The following is an 18,467-nucleotide window of genomic DNA, read 5'->3' as shown; positions in this document are numbered from 1 at the left end:
GCAGAAATGTTATGCTCATGAGTGTATGAGGAATACTTCACAAATTCTAGTTAAGTTAGCGACATGGTGTATTGCTGTACTCTAAGAAGACCCGCCCACCCACCACACCAAAACTGAGATCCTAAAACCAAGTTGTCACATAAAAAGCACTGGTGCTGATGCCACATAAAAAAGCACTGGTGAAGATGCCATGTGAAAAGCCTCCAGCACACTCTGTAAAGTGGTTGGTATTAGGATGGACATCCAGCTGTAGAAACCAAACCAAAACAAACTGAGGAATCCTGGTGCCGCCTTTAGCCATGCCAGTTCCTGTCAACTTGTCAAAGCCATGCCAACATGGAAAATGGATGTTCATGTTGATAAATGAAGATGATGATAATGCATTTAATCCAGTGAAGATGTGTGCCCAAGATGTCACAATGTTGACTGAAACTGGAACCAAACATCTTATCAGACAGCCATGCCCATGTCTAATGAGTGAAATTAAAAATACAAAGATGCCAAAAAATCTACAACAAAAACAGCCCCCTCATGAGACGCCTAGCTAGGAACAATCCTGTTCTTTTCAACCATGTTACTAGGTACACTATAAATCACCTGATGTCATTTAAAAAAACAAATCGAAACACTGCACATGTCCAAGACACAAAAAGCTGGAATGAAGTCTATTATAAATATAGAACATTAACCCCAGCAGTGGAACAATAGTTAAGTAAAAGTATAAACAAACCACAACTATTTTAACAGCAGAGCAGTAAACAACTTTTATATCATTACGCCCACGCAGCTAACCAGTCATTCCTGAATGGCAATACCATATGGTTACATTTCATTTTCAGTAAAGTAGTAGTAGTGAGGTTGTTGGTGGTGTTGTTGTTGATGGTGTTAGTTGCAGTGTTTAGTCTTGGGACAACCTTGAATAAGTAGATCTATGATCAGAAGACATTCCAGCACTGACCATCCATTTTTATACATGACTGTAAATGGATCTGTGATGTATGTGTACATAAATATATGTACATACATTCATTTACATGTTTCTTTCTATAAGTTGGTGAATGCTGCCATAATTCTAGCCTTCAATTCATCATTGCTGTTACAAAAAGTTTTGTTGGTCTCTTGTTCAACTGTGCCCCTCCCCCACGCATAATAATCAAGGGAGTTGCAATCTGGGGAGTTAGATAGCCAGATGTTAGGAGTGATGTGGTTTCAGAAATTGCCTGACAGCTATCACTGGGTTCTCCTGCTTGTGTGTGACATGGTGCAGTCCTGCTGCCAGACATGGGGCCTTCCAGTAGCCACCCTCTTGACCCAGGGCAGTGTGAGGCCATCTGGACAGATGAATGGAGGCATAACGTTGCCATCACTAGTGATCATTCCAAACACCATGATGTTGACTGGATGTTTGATTTTTATCACTCTCAGTACATGTCCCCGAATTGCACTGTCTTCAGATTGACACCCAAACACTCTGAAATGTTTGTATTGGAGCTTCTGGCACAAATGCCAAGCAGTACAGCATGTCGTTTTCAAATTTTTGGCAGAGTGAATTGCTTCATGGTGCTGTTTTTCTCACAGATGGTGCCCAACTGACCCTTCTATACTGTGTAGTCGGCAAAATCAAAAACAGACAATGTGCATACATGAAATAAAAAATGTAAAATGGTGACAATTTACTCATTGCACCCTGTATATATGTATCTGTCTATCTATCTATTCTTTCCTTCATCCATCTATTTGTCTACACTGGTGAGTTTGGATGCATGTGTGTGTATGTGTGTATATATGCATGTATATAAATTTTTACATATCTAATATGTGAAAAACAATGTTACATATATTGTATTGTGTGTGTTTGTGTGTGTATTTATATGTCTATATGTGCACATGGGTGTCAGTGTATGGCTGAATGAACATTATGCATATTAATGAATGTTGTTGTTATAATAATGTTCTTATTGTTTTCTGCTCTTTTGTTTTCATAAACCATAAAACACTTAATTCAAATGTTTGTTCTCTCTCCTATTGTCATCTTTTATTTTCCCAAATTGGCAGGGCTCTGTAGCTTATGTACCCCAGGAAGCATGGATTCAAAATGCAACCATCAAAGACAACATTTTATTTGGAAAGAAATGTGATGCTAAAGCTTATCAACAGGTCATTGACTTCTGCTCACTGACGCATGACCTTGACATTCTTCCTGGAGGTGATCAGACTGAAATTGGAGAAAAGGTAGACCCATTTACATATATATACATATTTTCTCTCTCTCTCTCGCCCTCCCTTTCTCTCTCTCTTTCCCCCTCTCTTTTTCTCTCTCTCTCACATGCTTCAGTTTAATGTTAAATTGATTTTGTATATAACTTGACATAAAAACAAAAATTATATTAACATCATCCTTTAACGTCCATTTTCTCTGCTGGCATGGGTTGAATGGTTTGACCAGAGCTAGCAAGCAGGAGAGCGGCATCAGGTCCCAGCCTGATTTGGCTTGCTTTCTTATTTCCTTATTGCCCACAAGGGGCTAAACATAGAGGGGACAAACAAGGACAGACAAAGAGATTAAGTCAATTACATCGACCCCAGTGCGTAACTGGTACTTAATTTATTGACCCCGAAAGGATGACAGGCAAAGTCGATCCCGGCGGAATTTGAACTCAGAATGTAACGGCAGACGAAATACCACTAAGCATTTCGGCCGGCGTGCTAATGATTCTGCCAGTTCACCGCCTTGCTTTTTATGGTGGGATGCCCTTCCTAACACCAACCACTTTACAGAGTGTGCTGGTGCAGTTTATGTGGCACTGGCAAAGGGCTCTTGCAGGCCAATCTTCTTCAGTAGTGAAGCAACATTAATACTTTTGTAAGTGAGGATGGGTTTTCTTATATATATATATATATGTGTGTGTGTGTATCTTATTGTCAGAGAATGGGCATTCTCAGAATATCCCAATGTTAACATCATCTAATGCTTTTGAAACACATTTCAGCTTGCAGACCAAACATACTACATAGAGTAATGTTCGTTAAATTCCCAGTATAGCTACATTTGAGTGGCAGATAAAGCTGAATGATTGAACATATGGCTTTATATAATGTGGAGAACAAAGGAAAAAGGAAGGTAGCTAGCTATGTATTCACGCACACACACTCTCTCAAACACATACACATATGTATGCATTCATATGTAAGTGTGTATATATATTGTTTAGAAAATGTTAATCCTTTAATAGCGTATTCATATTTTTCTGTAAGGCATTGTTTTATTTCTTCAAATTCCAGATGTGTTTGTATATGTTTGTATGATGTCTATTTCAGGTTTCTTAACCCTTTTGTTACCATATCTATGTTGAGCTGCTCTATGTTTCTTTCATCTAATTTTGAATTTAACAAAGAATTTAATAAAATAATTTTGTTGTCATTAAGCTAGTGTTAGGAACATAAATTATGACTAAGGTTTGGTGGAAGATTTTAATTCAGAACTTTTGAAAAGAAGACATTTGTACTACAGAGCCAGAGGCAGTTTCAGGCAGGTTGGTACCAAAAGGGTTAAAGCATAGATATGCTATGAACATCTTTATTTTATCTATTTATTCTTGTATTTTTGTCTTTGTTCAGGGTATTAATCTAAGTGGTGGTCAGAAGCAACGAGTGTCTCTGGCTAGAGCTTCATATGCTGATTCTGATATTTACCTTTTGGATGATCCCCTCAGTGCAGTGGACAGCCATGTGGGCAAGAGTATCTTCAACAACCTCATCAGCAATAGTGGTCTACTGAAGAACAAGGTGGGTATAAGCACATAATAATGAGTGGCTGTGATAATGATGACAGATGGTAGTATTAAGAGTAGTGAGGGTAATAATGGGAATACAGAGTCAGAATAGATACCATGAGGCACTCGATCCATTGTTCTAATGACTCTGCAAACTTACTGCCTTAGATAATGATGCTGTAAGGTTTTGGCTGGCACAAGGCCAGTAATTTCAGGGCATGGGTAAGTCGATTACATCAACCCCATGTTCAACTGGTACTTATCAACTCCAAAAGGCAAAGTCAACCTCAGCAGAATTTGAACTCAGAAAGTAAAAATGGAATGAAATGCCGCTAAGCATTTTGCATGATGTGCTAACAGTTCTGCCAGCTAGCTGCCTTACTACCTTAAATAATAATGAGCCTGATTAGTATGAACTTCATCCTAAGCTGGTGAAAAGGTCTTCATGAGCTTAATTTCACAGTGTGAGACTAAATGCTAATTATGAATTAGTTAAAGTGGTATCCTCATTTTGATCGTTGCTTCCACAACAATTTGGCTGTGAATGCTCCAGCCTTCTTCAGGTGTCTTGAAATTCACCTTAGTACTTTTCCTGGAATTTAACTCAGAACATCTAGGTGACTGCACTACATTTCAGCACCTTTATGCACTAGACCAGGGGTTTTCAAACTTTTTGACTTGCGGACCCCTTTATATTTCAGGCTTTACCTTAGGGACCCCCTTATATACTCTTATGAAATTTATACATAAATATTTGATTAAAATAACATATATTTTTACATTTATTTATTTAACAGTATTTAACAAATAGGTTTATTGTCAATTAAAAGATTTCGATTTAAAAACATATATAAAATCAAATTGCCCATAAAAAGTATTTGCTGTCCACGGACCCCCTGTCTTGTCCTTGCGGACCCCCTGTGGTCCGCGGACCACAGTTTGAAAACCCCTGCACTAGACTATGCCTGCAGGCAGTGACTGAGTGAATTTTTAAGGCTTGTAAACCTTCATCGCTGTCTTATGTCAACTCTGTACTGATCTGGTAATACAATTATGTACGAGTTGGAGTTGTGCCCTTATCTTGATTGCTGCTGTCACTATGTTTTGGCCGTATAAGTTCCAGCTTTCACTGTAGTGCCTCATCTCAGAAATTTAGAGCTGTATAGGCTTTTTATTGATCAATGGTCAAAAGTATTTGAGCCATAACTATCCTGTAATATTTTTTTTCCAGTTAAAGTCTGTCTAGGATTGCTTTATCAATGAACTCTTTTGAGACCATAAGGTGTGACTTTAGGATCATTTGGCTGTTGTTCTAATCTGGCTCATTCTATATCCCATAGATATACTTCAATAATTTCTATTGGGTTTTGGAGATTTATTCTTTTTAGAATTTTTATGCTCATTAATTTCAGATATATTAAGGAAGCGTTCAGCAAAGTAGAAACTAAATTTCCAGATACGAGATAAAATCACCTTTGCTGATGACAATCAAGTCGTCGCATGTGTATATAATGCTGTATTCCAATTTTTATTTTCATTCAGACTCGTTTACTGGTCACCCATGGTGTGCATTGGTTACCGATGGTTGATTTTGTCATAGTTATGAACAAGGGGAAAATAACCAGTACTGGAACATACTCTGAGCTTATTGAAGCAGGTGGAGATATTGCAGACTTTCTGAATACGTATGCCTCACATCAAGACAAAGAAGGTGAAGAAGGCGAAGGCAAGTTGGAACAAATTTAATTAATCCATTGATTTATTTAGTTTTTTGATTTAACTTTTATCTTTTACTTGTTTCAGTCATTAGACTGTGACCATACTAGGGCTGCACCTTGAAGAATTTTTAGCCGAATGTATTGACCCCAGTACTTATTTTTTAAAACCCTAGTACTTACTCTATCAGTTCCTTTTTACCAAACCGCTAAGTTACAGGGATGTAAACACACCAACACTGGTTGTGAAGCAGTGGTGGGGGACAAACACAGACACAAAGTGAGAGAGGGACACACACACACACACACACACACACACACACACACACACACACACACACACACACATATATTTTTTATTCTTTTACTTGTTTCAGTCATTTGACCACAGCCATGCTGGAGCATATATATATATGTGTATATATATATATATATATATGTGTATATATATATATATATATATATAACAAATGAAAGACAGAAGATGGAATATACGAGAATATAGTATTAATCACAACAATTGTTTCGACACATCTAGCATTGTGGGACACACAAAAACTGGTTCAGGAGTATCTGGTGGTGCAGACGTATCTCGTCGGGTGATAAATAAATAACAAATCTCGTTAAAATGACTGTTCCATAATGCAACTTTCCGTTTTGTAGAGAGACAGAGGAAAATTCTTCATATATATATAGAAGATCCAAAAATAAAATTGCAGAAGACAAAAAGAGAAACGAACACTTAATCCAGTGAGAAAAGTATTGAAAATAACCGTTAGCCAGTATGGATGTAAAAACGCCCTTGGGCAAGCAGCATAGCACGAGTACACATGCTCATACAAGCATTAGCAAAAATGTGAGCATACACACACGCGAGGTTAGGCACATTCATAATTACAAAGCGAGTTAGATATTTAGTAGGTGTTTAGAAGAACGGGGAGATTTAAAGGAAATTTAAGTCATCCATACCTTAAAGTAAAATAAAATTACATTAAGTTAACAGTTACTTAAAATTCATTCTCGCTGCATTGTGCAGAAGTACATTATATGCATGTAGACATCTCGATAGTCTTTCAGAAATTCTATCAAGTATCTTTTTGTTAGTCCACAGAATAGACAGGGATTCCTCGGAGCAGAGATGGCATCTCCTGGAAATTGCACTGTATGGTTTTGCATGTCTAACTATGGACCAAGTAATGTAGTATTTCGCATTAGTCTCCTTCAGTCACCATATAAAATCTGCCAAAGATGTCGAATGTCTCTTATTCATTGATCTAAAGCTGGTGTGGCTGTGTGGTAAGAAGCTTGCTTCCCAACCACATGATTCCAGGTTCAGTCCCACTTCTACTTTAGCCTCAGGCCATCCAAAGCCTTGTGAGTGGATTTGGTAGACATAAACTGAAAAATACCCATCATAAATATATATATATATATATATATATATATATATATGCATATACATTTTTGTGTCTGTGTCTATCTTTGTCCCCCTGCTCTATTATTGCTTAACAACTGATGTTGCTGTGTTTACGTCCCTGTAATCTAGTGGTTTGGCAAAAAAGACTAATAGGATAAGTACCAGGTTTACAAAGAATAAGTTCTGGGATTGATTTCTTTAACTAAAAGGCAGTACTTCAGCATAGTCACAGTTAGATGACTGAAACAAGTAAAAAAAAAAACATAAAAGGGAAATGAATATGTGTGTGTGTATGGTATGTAACAATTGTGTAATTATGATGTTATATCTGACTCATTTTCAGATGAACACAAATTTGGTGAATCAGACAGCATATCTCATAATTCAGCACGAATCTTTAGGCGTCAGTCTACAATAAAGTATGTATTACAGCTTAATAAAATGATCCTGTCTATAAAAATATAAACTGGCATGAAAAGTTGTTTAAGTGATGTTTAATTTTTGTTTTCCTTAGGGCAGAAGTGCAGTTATATTTCTTGTTATTGTTGTTGCTAATGCTGGTATTTTTAGGATTATCATTGTTTTGTTAATCCTCAGTTCACAACCATTCTACAAAAGTGATTTAAATAATGAAATGTCTATAAGTAACACAACTTCTAAAAAACATTTTGTAATACACATTAATGTAGCATAAGCGCATTTGCACGTTTGTTGGCGTGTATTTAATATAAGCATTAAATTATAAAAGTCACTGCTCAAAAGTAAAGTTTTTCTAATGTAAATTTTAACTAACTGGCTCTGAAGCATCTGTATTCAGTTTCACATCCTCATCTTTCAGCTGACAATCTCAGCCTTATTACCTTATAAAACAGGATTTTTAATGTATGTTAATATATTATATGGAATCGTACATACGTATGTATGTATGTATGTATGTATGTATATATGTATGTAATTTTATATAATATATTAACATTCATTAAAAATGTTGTTTTTAAAAAGCAATAAGGCTGATATTGCCAGCTGACCTGAAAGATAGGGACATGCATACATATATGTATGGATTCACTTTCAGATAAATTGGCTCATTTTTGTATACTCAGCACTCCGTTTTCATATGTGTGGAAAGAAGTAAAATATATTCAAAATGTCAAAAATAATCAACAAAAGTTGTAAAGGAAGAATAGAGCTACAAAAACAAAAAAAAACAGCAAAAAGTATCTTTTCATATTAATTCAAATAACTTTGGAAAGGATTAAAATGATGGAAAATAATGAACAAACTTATTTGACAATCCAATACGCACACAAACACGCATGCACACACACACACACACACACACACAAACACACACACAAACACCCAAACACACACACACACAAGTAAGGGCATAAATGCAAAACAAGGTGAGAAAAATAGTACTCAAGTACCAAAGATAGAGTAATATGCCTTTATTAAAGCTGAAAAATCTTTACAAAGTGTTACTCAGTTACACATTGCTCTTAAGACAATTGTAATAAATATTAGAAATGAATGACACTGCTTGTATGATCACAACTGCCTGACAAACAGTAACAGGAAACTGAGTTACAGTTTGTGGGATTTGTTTCAGCTTTAATAAAGTTATTATATTTATACATATATGTATTTTTTTTGCTAACTACTTTATTCATTTTATGTTCCTCAACAGCTTTTCTCATTCTTTTACTTTTTTTGATGAAGGACGAGTGTCCAAGACATCAAGACTCCCTTCTTTTTAAGCATTAAAACTTATCCCTCCACTGTTTTTTTTCTTTTTTGTGCTCATTGTCTACTATCATCATTGTCTATATGTGGGTATGTATGATATTTCTGAATTCTGTGGCTATGATATTTCTGAGGGTATGTATGATATTTCTGTGTTCTGTGGGTATGTATGATACTTCTGTGCTCTGTGAGTATGTATGATATTTCTGTTTTCTGTGGGTATGTACGATATTCCTGTTCTGTGGTCAAGTAAGGTACTTCTGTGTTCTGTGGGTATGTACAGTATTTCTGTGTTCTCTGGGTATGTATCATTTTTCTGTGTTCTCACATACTTTTGATTTTACTCTCATTTTAACTGTCTCTCTGCTACCACTTTACATCACTTCTTATTACCTATTCAATGGATTGGTGGCATGCTTAGCTTGTGTACCTATCATGATACTTGTAGTAAACATTTAGTATTTTGATTTTGCAGTAGCAACGTATCCAGCATATCAGAACCAGTTGGACAGAAGCTGACAGAGGAGGAATCTATGAAAGAAGGGACAGTGAGTTGATTTGAATTATTCAGAACATATATACTTACATATATCAACTAGACTATCAAATGTTATACACCACTGGTCACAATGTATTTCCTAGCACCCAATTGACTAAACAGGCAAGCTAACATTTTCCCTGAACGGAATGCCAATCCATCACAAGGTTACCCATTTACAGCTGAGCAGACTGGAGCGATGGGAGATGAAGTGTTTTACTCACGAACATAACACACACAGGAATCAAAACCACAATCTTACGAGCATGAGTGTAACACCTAAACCACTATTCTATATCTATATCTATCTATCTATCTGTCCATCTCTCTGTCTATCTGTATGTATGTATGTATATATATGTGTGTGTGTGTGTGTGTGTGTAAATAGTATATATTTGTTACAAAGCTAGATACCTAAATAATGTGGAGTATAATGAAGCAATGAAACAAAATAATTCTTTACAAAGAAAATATAAAGTAATAAATTTCAAGGTGAGTCAAGTAATGAGAATACTTCTAATGTGATTAAAGACTTCCTTTGGCTCTACATTGTCTCTACTCATTTGCTGACCACTTTGTAGGGTGTACTGGGTGCATTTGATAATGACACCAACACTGGTGGGGTGGTAATGTCCTCTACAAGACTAAAGGCTCTGACACCAGCACTAACGAGGTTGCCTTATATAATATATGGCTATAGAGTCTTCACTATGCTGTGATTTGTTTGTACTCTCAAGGCAATGTATTTGAGAAGGAGAATAGAATTGCAAATGATGGCAGAATAATCAGAGAGAGTGGTTCAAGGTTGCAAGAGCATGAAAGAGAGAGAGAGAGAGAGAGAGAGAGAGAGAGAGTGGTATTTCCCCATGGTCAAACATATTTTCACAGAATATTAGAAATGATTGACACTGCTTGTCTGACAAACTATCACACTATGTCAAGCACAGAGACACAAACATACACACATTTGCACTTGCTCGCTTGCTCATAAGTTGTTGGATGCCATGGGGCTCTAGTAGAAGAGGCTTGACCATGGTGCCATGCTGTGGGATTGAGCCTGAAATCATGTGGTTTGAAGCAAACTTTTGTGGCATGTGCCACAGAAAAAATCTGCAAACAATGACCAGGTTTTACAGTCTACACAAAACACTTTTTTAAATAAAAAATGTAATTTTTAAATTCTTCCATAAATATGCACACTCTTTTTGGTTTTGTTAAATTAAATGTAAAACGTTTTTTATGACTCTATGTTAAAGTGGAAGGAAATATGTATGAAATGCTAGAGTTAAATGGAATAGTAAATTAGCAGTTATGATTCATGACAAATAAAACTGAGAAGTATTGAAATACATGACATGAAATTGTCTCTTCAGAAAACAATGCAAAACTTCATTGTTAATCTGTTCAAAAGTGCATGCTTATAAAAAGTGCACAACAAGAGAAAGTGTGAATGTACAGAGGGGTGGGCAGGTGCTGTTCTTGTCATGGAAACATATGTCTACTATTCTTGTCATATTTTTTTTACCAAGTAAGGTATAGTGTGTTATCGTGTAAATAAACCCTGGGTTCTTGGGTATCAGAAAGTAGGACCTGGGAGATGAAGTTTCTGTGTTTGCATAGTCTTTCTTCATTCAACTTCCAAAGTTCTGTCAAAATTTATAGAATATGCCACTGGAATTATTTCTGCCAACAGAATTCATACTATTAAATAGTGTTTCTGAGTAGGCATGGTATTGTGGTTAAGAAGCTTGCTTCCCAATGATGTGGCCTTGTGTTCAGTCCCACTGCTCAGCAGTTTGGGCAAGTGTCTTGTATTATAGCTCTAGGCTGACCAAAGCTTTATGAGTAGATTTGGTAGGTGGAAACTGAAAGAACTTTGGGATACATTCATTACTACTTTGACTGGGACAGTGAAGTTGTCTAAGCTTCACTGATGAGGTCATAATAAGGCTGACACAAGTCCTGGGCTCAGCTGGCCCCAGCTGACAGTACCTGGTATGAGCCCCTGTCCAGGGTTACAGAAAGGAGACAACCTTCAAAGAAATCCGGAGTGGAACCCCATAGGCGGTTTAGTGTCCAGCTCGACACTCTTCCGGCAGCTCCTGCAACCAAGCTGGTGCCAAACGTAATACTCTGCACTCCTTTGCACTACGTCAGCAAGGTCAAGAGAGGACTCCTGATGATTGGGCTACCCAGGATTTTCTTACATTTAGCCCAGGCCTGTGCAAAACTGGAGAGGACAAAAAATGTAAAAACCAGACTGGATTAGTTTATGCGCAACTCCATTGTCTCCCGAGACAAAAGGATGCCAACAACAACAACAACAAGATTTATCTTATCTTATGGGTTTTCATGCTGTTCTTTAGAATGTCCTTATAACAGAGCAGTGGGTGGCCTTGATGCATGGGACCAGAGCTAAGCTAATCATAGAAGAAATCTTTAGGTAACCATGTGTCTTCCAGGCATACCACATGACCAACCCACCACAATTGCACTTTGGTAAGGAAATCCCCTCTGTTTAGAATGTATATCTTGAAAGAACGTCTGTTGGTAACTTTGTTTTTTCATTTGTTGCTGCAAATTGAACAAAGGCAGTTTAATACTAACTAAACTAATAATCTATTTTCAGGTGAGTGTGAGGGTGTACATCAACTACATAAAAGCTTTTGGTGTCTTGCTGTTTATTTCTATGCTTTTTTCCAACCTGATGATTCACCTGAGCAACATACTGTCTTCCTTTTGGCTAACTGAGTGGACTGAGAATCCTTACATGTTGAATGACTCCAATATCAACACAACACATTATAAAGAATTAACAAACATGTACCTTGGTGGTTATGGAGGTTTTGGACTAGGTGTAGGTAAGTCGAGCCACAATCATACAGAATTTCATCAAATTGTTTGTTTCATTTAAAATGTTCTTTTCTGCTGCCATCGCTGTTGCAGCTATGATAAAAAAAAATGAAACAGAAGGAGCTGTAATAGTCATTTAGCCATAGGTTAGTCTATGCCCATGTCCATCAAATTTGTGATCAGATGCGATTTAAAAGAGATTGGTTTCTGTTTGTAGCATCTTAAGCAACCATAGCTGAAGACAAGAGAGTGGGTAGTGAAAGAGGTTATATGACATACTATGGAATATCTACTATGGTTCCAGACTGATCAAGGCCTTGTGGGTTGATTTGGCAGATGGAAGCAGAAAGAAGCCTCTTGACTATGATGAGGATACATAAAACTTCCAAGTGAGATGTGATCCTCTTACTAATCTAGGAAGATGTCAAATCACATTTTTTTTTTTTTTCATTTTTTTTTTTTTTCATTTTTTTATTCGCTTATTTGAATTGTTTGTTTATTTGAATTGACTCTGTGTGTGTGTGTATATATGTATATATTTGTGTGTGTGTGTGTTTATAGATAAACTTTACCTTGTTTCTCTATAGGTGTGTCAGCAATTATTTTTTCTGTGATCTCTGCATATGGTTTCCTCAATGCTTCCACCCACTTACATGAAAGGATGCTTACCAATATAATGGCTGCACCTCTCCACTTCTTTGATGTCACTCCACTGGGACGCATTACAAATCGTTTTTCCTTTGACACCGACATGTTAGACAATCTGATGCCAGAACAGATACGAAATCTGATTTTATCATCAATGAGTATAATTACCACGATGTTTGCTATTTCATATTTCATTCCTTTGTTTATTAGTTTTCTCTTGCCATTGGGATGTCTATATTTTCTTCTCTTGGTGAGTATTAAGTAAACTACTTTTTATTTCATATCAGCTTCACCATTACTAAACCCCACTGTCAATTATATATTGAAATTTTCCTTTTGGTATCACATTGCACCTAGCTGTTTAAATAATTTCTTGTATATACAATAGCATTCCACTAAATCATCCATAAATTTTTATGGTATATATATATATATATATATATATATATATATATATATATATATATATGCTAGTACCGTGTGACTGGCCCTTGTGCCAGTGGCACGTAAAAGCACCCACTACACTCTTGGAGTGGTTGGCGTTAGGAAGGGCATCCAGCTGTAGAAACTCTGCCAAATCAGATTGGAGCCTGGTGTAGCCATCTGGTTTCACCAGTCCTCAGTCAAATCGTCCAACCCATGCTAGCATGGAAAGCAGACGTTAAACGATGATGATGATGATGATGATGATGACTGTATGTATACTGTTTGTATGTTATAATTTCTGATCTGTCTTTCCACAGCATTTTTACATACCAACTGCTCGGCAGTTGCAGAGGTTTGAATCTGTAAGCCGTTCACCAATATACAACCATTTCAGTGAAACGTTGTCTGGGTCAGTGTCAATAAAAGCATACAAAGCAACGTCACGTTTCCTGGTTGAAGCTGAAAACAGAATCACCAAGAACTTCAAGTCCTACTACAATATGAAAATGGCAAACAGGTATGTATAAAATAATGTTTATCTTTTTGGGATATCCTGTTCTCCACAGCAAAAGTGTTATTGCCAAATATACCTCATGTGAAGAGGATTGACCTGCAAGAGTTCTGTGCCACATAAAAGCACTGTACTAGTGGCACATTAAAACAACCCCAGCACATACTGTAAAGTGGTTGGTGTTAGGAAGAGGTTGGTGTTGCAGAAACCTAACCAAATCAGACTGGAGCCTGGTGCAGCTCTCTGGTTTACCGGCTCTGGTCAAAGTGTCTCACCTATGCCAATGTGGAAAACGGGTGTTAAAGGATGATGATGATGATGATGATAATAGGTGATAAATGAGGTAATTAGTTTCTGTTATTTTTCTTCTTTTTCAGATGGATGGCTATGCGTGTTCAGTTGATGGGGTCATTTCTGGTATTCTTCTCTGGTTTAGCTGGAGTTATTTCAAAAGGATCCCTCAATGGAGGACTGGTGGGCATGAGCATAAATTTCTCAATAGAGGTACATATTGATTTTGGTTACATCAGAGATTTTTTTGCGGGGTCGGGGTACATTATGGTGTTTGCTTTGGTACACCTTATTTTTGTTTTTGAACGCCATTTTATGCATACTCTCTGATTTTGTGTGTATCTTGATTTTAGAGAGGGGCAAATCCGAGTACTATCCCTTGTGGTACACATTCTAGCTATGCCACTATATATATATATATATATATGAACAAGTAGAAAGATAAATTTTATTCAACGCATAGACACTGAACAGTATAGATATAAAGGATAAAATCCCTTTTTCTTCTTAAAAGCAGAAAAAGGGATTTTATCCTTTATATCTATACTGTTCAGTATCTATGCATTGAATAAAATTCATCTTTCTACTTGTTCTACCGTACATTTCAGCACTTTGAAAAACAAACTTGTTTGTTTACATACGGCGTAATATATATATATATATATATATATATATATATATATATATACACACACACATTAAAATTAATCAGAGGACATACTAAGTATATCTACCTGCTTGAAATAACATTTAAAACTTGTTATTAAATCGCCAAAAAATTCACTGGTGATTACTACAGAAATCATTTGATAGAAATCATTTGATTTCTGTAGTAATCACCAGTGTATTTTTTGGCGATTTATTAACGAGTTTTGACTGTTATTTCAAGCAGGTAGACATACTTAGTATGTCCTTTAATTAATTTTTATCCCTCGGCTATTTAAATGCTATTTTTTGGCCTGCAGTCGCCTGTATCATTGATTCTGTTATTATCATTCTTAAACTAGTGACATCGGATAATAATAGAATTAACGGTACCTTTGTAAATTAATTTTTACACGCACGCACGCACGCGCGCACGCACGCACACACACACACACACACATTGATATTTGTTTCTATTTCAATAGATAACTGATTTTCTGAACTGGATGCTGTACAATTTGACTGAGTTCCAAACAAGTCTGGTATCCATTGAGAGAATTGATGATTTCAGTGATATCGCGCCTGAGGTAAGTTGAGTTTGGCTAATATTTATTTTGTAAGAAAAAGGAAGCTCAATTAAGAATATGTGAGTGTGTGTATATATATATATATATATATATATATATATATATATAGGTTCAAAAAAGGAAAAAGAAAAAAGAACAGCAACGTGAGGACGTGATACAGGTTGTGTTACTAGACGCTCGGGTATATATATATATATATATATATATAATCATTATCATCATCTTTTGATGCTCATTTTTCATAGTACCATGGGTTGGATGGTTTGACCCAAGCTGGCAATCAAATATATCATTAGCCATTATTTTGACCAGTGAAAATCAAACTATGTTTATAGAAATATATATGTTCTTATATATATATATATATATATATATATATATATATATATATATATATTGGAAGGTTTGGAGGTGATGTACAGAAATTATATAGAAAAAAATTAAGGTACTCAGAAATCTGGATGTTTGTACATTTACAGATTTTTATTAATGTCACATGTTTTATAAATTAAATAAAGCGCTTTTCACCTAATCGTGTAGGATTTTCAAATTGTGTATATATATATATATATATATATATATATACACACATATAGATGTATGTATATATGCATATGTATATATATTATTTATATATATGAATATATCTGTCTATCTATCTATATATATATACATACACACACACACACACACACACACACAATAGGTATATATTGGAACTCAATACAGTCCTCTGCCTCGTCAGATCCTGTTGAACCATGCAGCCCATTTGAATATGAAAGGTGGATATTTATTAATATTTAGCAGAAACAACAGAGTGACTTATGGGTAGAGAATTTCCTGTGTTGGCGTTTATCAAAGGTTGACACAACTCTTGGCCCTTGAATCACTCTGTAGCTTCTGCTAAATATTAATAAAAATATACATACGGTCATGTTTTGAGTTCCATTTTTTCCTGTTTGCATCCCCATACCCATAAATATACACATACACAGACACATATTCACACGCACATACATACATGCACATATACACAGATACATACATACATAAATACATATGCACACACATACACACACATACATATAAATAATTTTGTGAAATTTTCTGAAACAGTATAGTTTTAGTATGCTTCACTTATTTAATACTTTATATACTTGGATGCAGGCTGCTTGGATATTGGATGACCACAGGCCTGATCAGAACTGGCCACAAGCTGGAGAGGTGGTCTTGAAAGACTACTCCACAAGATATCGACCAGGACTGGAACTGGTTCTTAAAGGAGTTTCATGCCATATTTATTCTGGAGAAAAGGTAAATCTTTCTTCCATTAAACACGCTCTAAAACTGCATCCCAAAAGATTATACTTTTTTTTCTTTAACCCTTTTGATACCAACCCACCCGTAACCACCACTGGCTCTGTAGTACAAATGTTTTGTTTTCAAAATCTTCCACCAAACCTTAGTCACAATTTATGTTCTTAACACTACCTTTATGATAACTAAATTATTTTACCAAATTCTTTGTTACATTTAAAATTAATTGAAAGAAACAGAGCATCTCAACAGAAATCATCATCATTGTTTAACATCCGTTTTCCATGCTGGCATGGGTTGGATAGTTTGACTGGGGACTGGCAAGCCAGGTGGCCGCACCAGGCTCCAATCTGATCTGGTAATGTTTCTACAGTTGGATGCCCTTCCAAATAGCAACCACTCTGAGAGCGTGGTGGGTGCTGTTTACATGCCACCGGGACAGGAGCCACTCAGGCGACACTGGCATTGGCCACATTCAGATGGTGCTTTTTACATGTCACTGGCACAGGAGCCAGTCGGGGCATGGAGGCTGGCATTGACCGTTTTTGGGTAGTGCTTTCTACATGTCACTGGCATGGGAGCCAGTCAGGCGGCGCTGGCATTGGCCATGTTTGGATGGTGCTTTTTACGTGCCACCAGCATGTAGGGTCTAGCATGCAACACGTTGAGATGGTGCTTTTTACATGTCACCGTCACGGGGAGCCAGTCAGGTGGCACTGGCAATGACCCATGCATGAACGGTGCTTATTGTGTGCCACCAGTATAGGAGCCAGTTAAGAAGCACTGGCATCAGCCACAACTACAATTTCCATTTGATTGTGGTTTGATTTGATTTTGATTTACTTGACTCAATAGGTCTCCTCAAGCATGGCATGTCACCTGACGATCCAAAGGTACTGTTTTAAGTGGGCTGGTTATGCGACAATGGTATAGGTTACAGCTGTGATCTCACTTTTATACTTGCTGGGTTTTTCAGTCACAGTATATCTCCAGGTTCATTTGCAATGCTTGAGTCAACCCATGTATATGTATATACATGCAAACATAAATTTACAACCACATATTCATATATGTTTGTGTATATATATGTGTGTGTGTATATATATGTGTGTGTGTATGAATGTATAAATATTTATATATATTTATTTCTGTACATAAGTATGTGATGCTTGTATTATGTGTATATGTCTATGTTTATATATACATTTTCCTTTCTTTAAACAGATTGGAATTGTGGGACGTACAGGTGCTGGTAAATCCTCATTGACTTTGTCCCTGTTCCGGATCATTGAAGCAGCAAAAGGAGCCATTATAGTAGACAAAGAGAATATTGCTAACTTTGGCTTACATGATGTTCGTTCAAGGTTTACTATATTGCCCCAGGTGAATATAAATCTTTTTTTAACACGCAAAAATCCAGTTGATTTTACTGTAAATAAGTACCATAATATGGAAGAACACTGTGTAACAAAATTCTAATTTTTGTTGTCTTTAGTCAGTAAGTGTTATTTTCTATTTGCTTCTATCTTGAAATCAAAGTAAATGACTATTATTCCCTTCAAACGTTGCTTTTGTGACCTGGAAATAAAATGTTTTGAAACTGACCTATTTTCCATTACATTTCATCACAGATTCAGCACTGAGTTGCTGAAGTAGAAATATCGCTATAGCAAATATTCTACTCAATACCACATATTTGCTTGTCAGTTGCTTGACCATAACCACTTGAGCATGTCTCTTAGTGGCTGACAATATGTGCATCCCTGATCATGAGCAGGAGTAGTTGGGGAGCATCATAGTCATGTGTTGAGAGGGATTCTTTGGGGGGCTTGAATAAATGTAAGAAAATCAAAGTTTAAAGGAAATATTCACTATTTTTCATACTTTCTAAGGGTAAGCAAATAGGAAATGACAGTTAGTACTCAAGGGCAAAAATCATGTTACTCAGTGTTATGAGTATTCATCACATAATGTTAACATACCATTTCTCAGGGACCAAC

At 36.2% G+C, this 18,467-nt stretch overlaps 1 protein-coding gene across 1 annotated transcript in view; it reads left to right on the top strand.

Moving 5' to 3' along the window:
- LOC106880711 (ATP-binding cassette sub-family C member 1) overlaps positions 1-18,467 on the top strand; it is a 64,763-nt gene that overhangs the window by 42,089 nt on the left and 4,207 nt on the right. The window contains exons 16-27 of the mRNA XM_014930786.3: positions 2,056-2,232; positions 3,619-3,786; positions 5,316-5,499; positions 7,249-7,324; positions 9,127-9,199; positions 11,819-12,050; positions 12,630-12,940; positions 13,434-13,633; positions 14,005-14,131; positions 15,049-15,150; positions 16,318-16,464; positions 17,692-17,850. Of these exons, the coding sequence (XP_014786272.1) occupies positions 2,056-2,232; positions 3,619-3,786; positions 5,316-5,499; positions 7,249-7,324; positions 9,127-9,199; positions 11,819-12,050; positions 12,630-12,940; positions 13,434-13,633; positions 14,005-14,131; positions 15,049-15,150; positions 16,318-16,464; positions 17,692-17,850 (1,956 nt within the window). The remainder of the gene's footprint in view (positions 1-2,055; positions 2,233-3,618; positions 3,787-5,315; positions 5,500-7,248; positions 7,325-9,126; positions 9,200-11,818; positions 12,051-12,629; positions 12,941-13,433; positions 13,634-14,004; positions 14,132-15,048; positions 15,151-16,317; positions 16,465-17,691; positions 17,851-18,467) is intronic.

The sequence above is a fragment of the Octopus bimaculoides genome, chromosome 20 (genome assembly GCF_046866305.1).
Source record: "Octopus bimaculoides isolate indiv1 chromosome 20, ASM4686630v1, whole genome shotgun sequence".
Taxonomy (NCBI): domain Eukaryota; kingdom Metazoa; phylum Mollusca; class Cephalopoda; order Octopoda; family Octopodidae; genus Octopus; species Octopus bimaculoides.
Note: the sequence above shows the minus strand (reverse complement) of the source record. Positions and strands in the feature narration are given on the sequence as shown.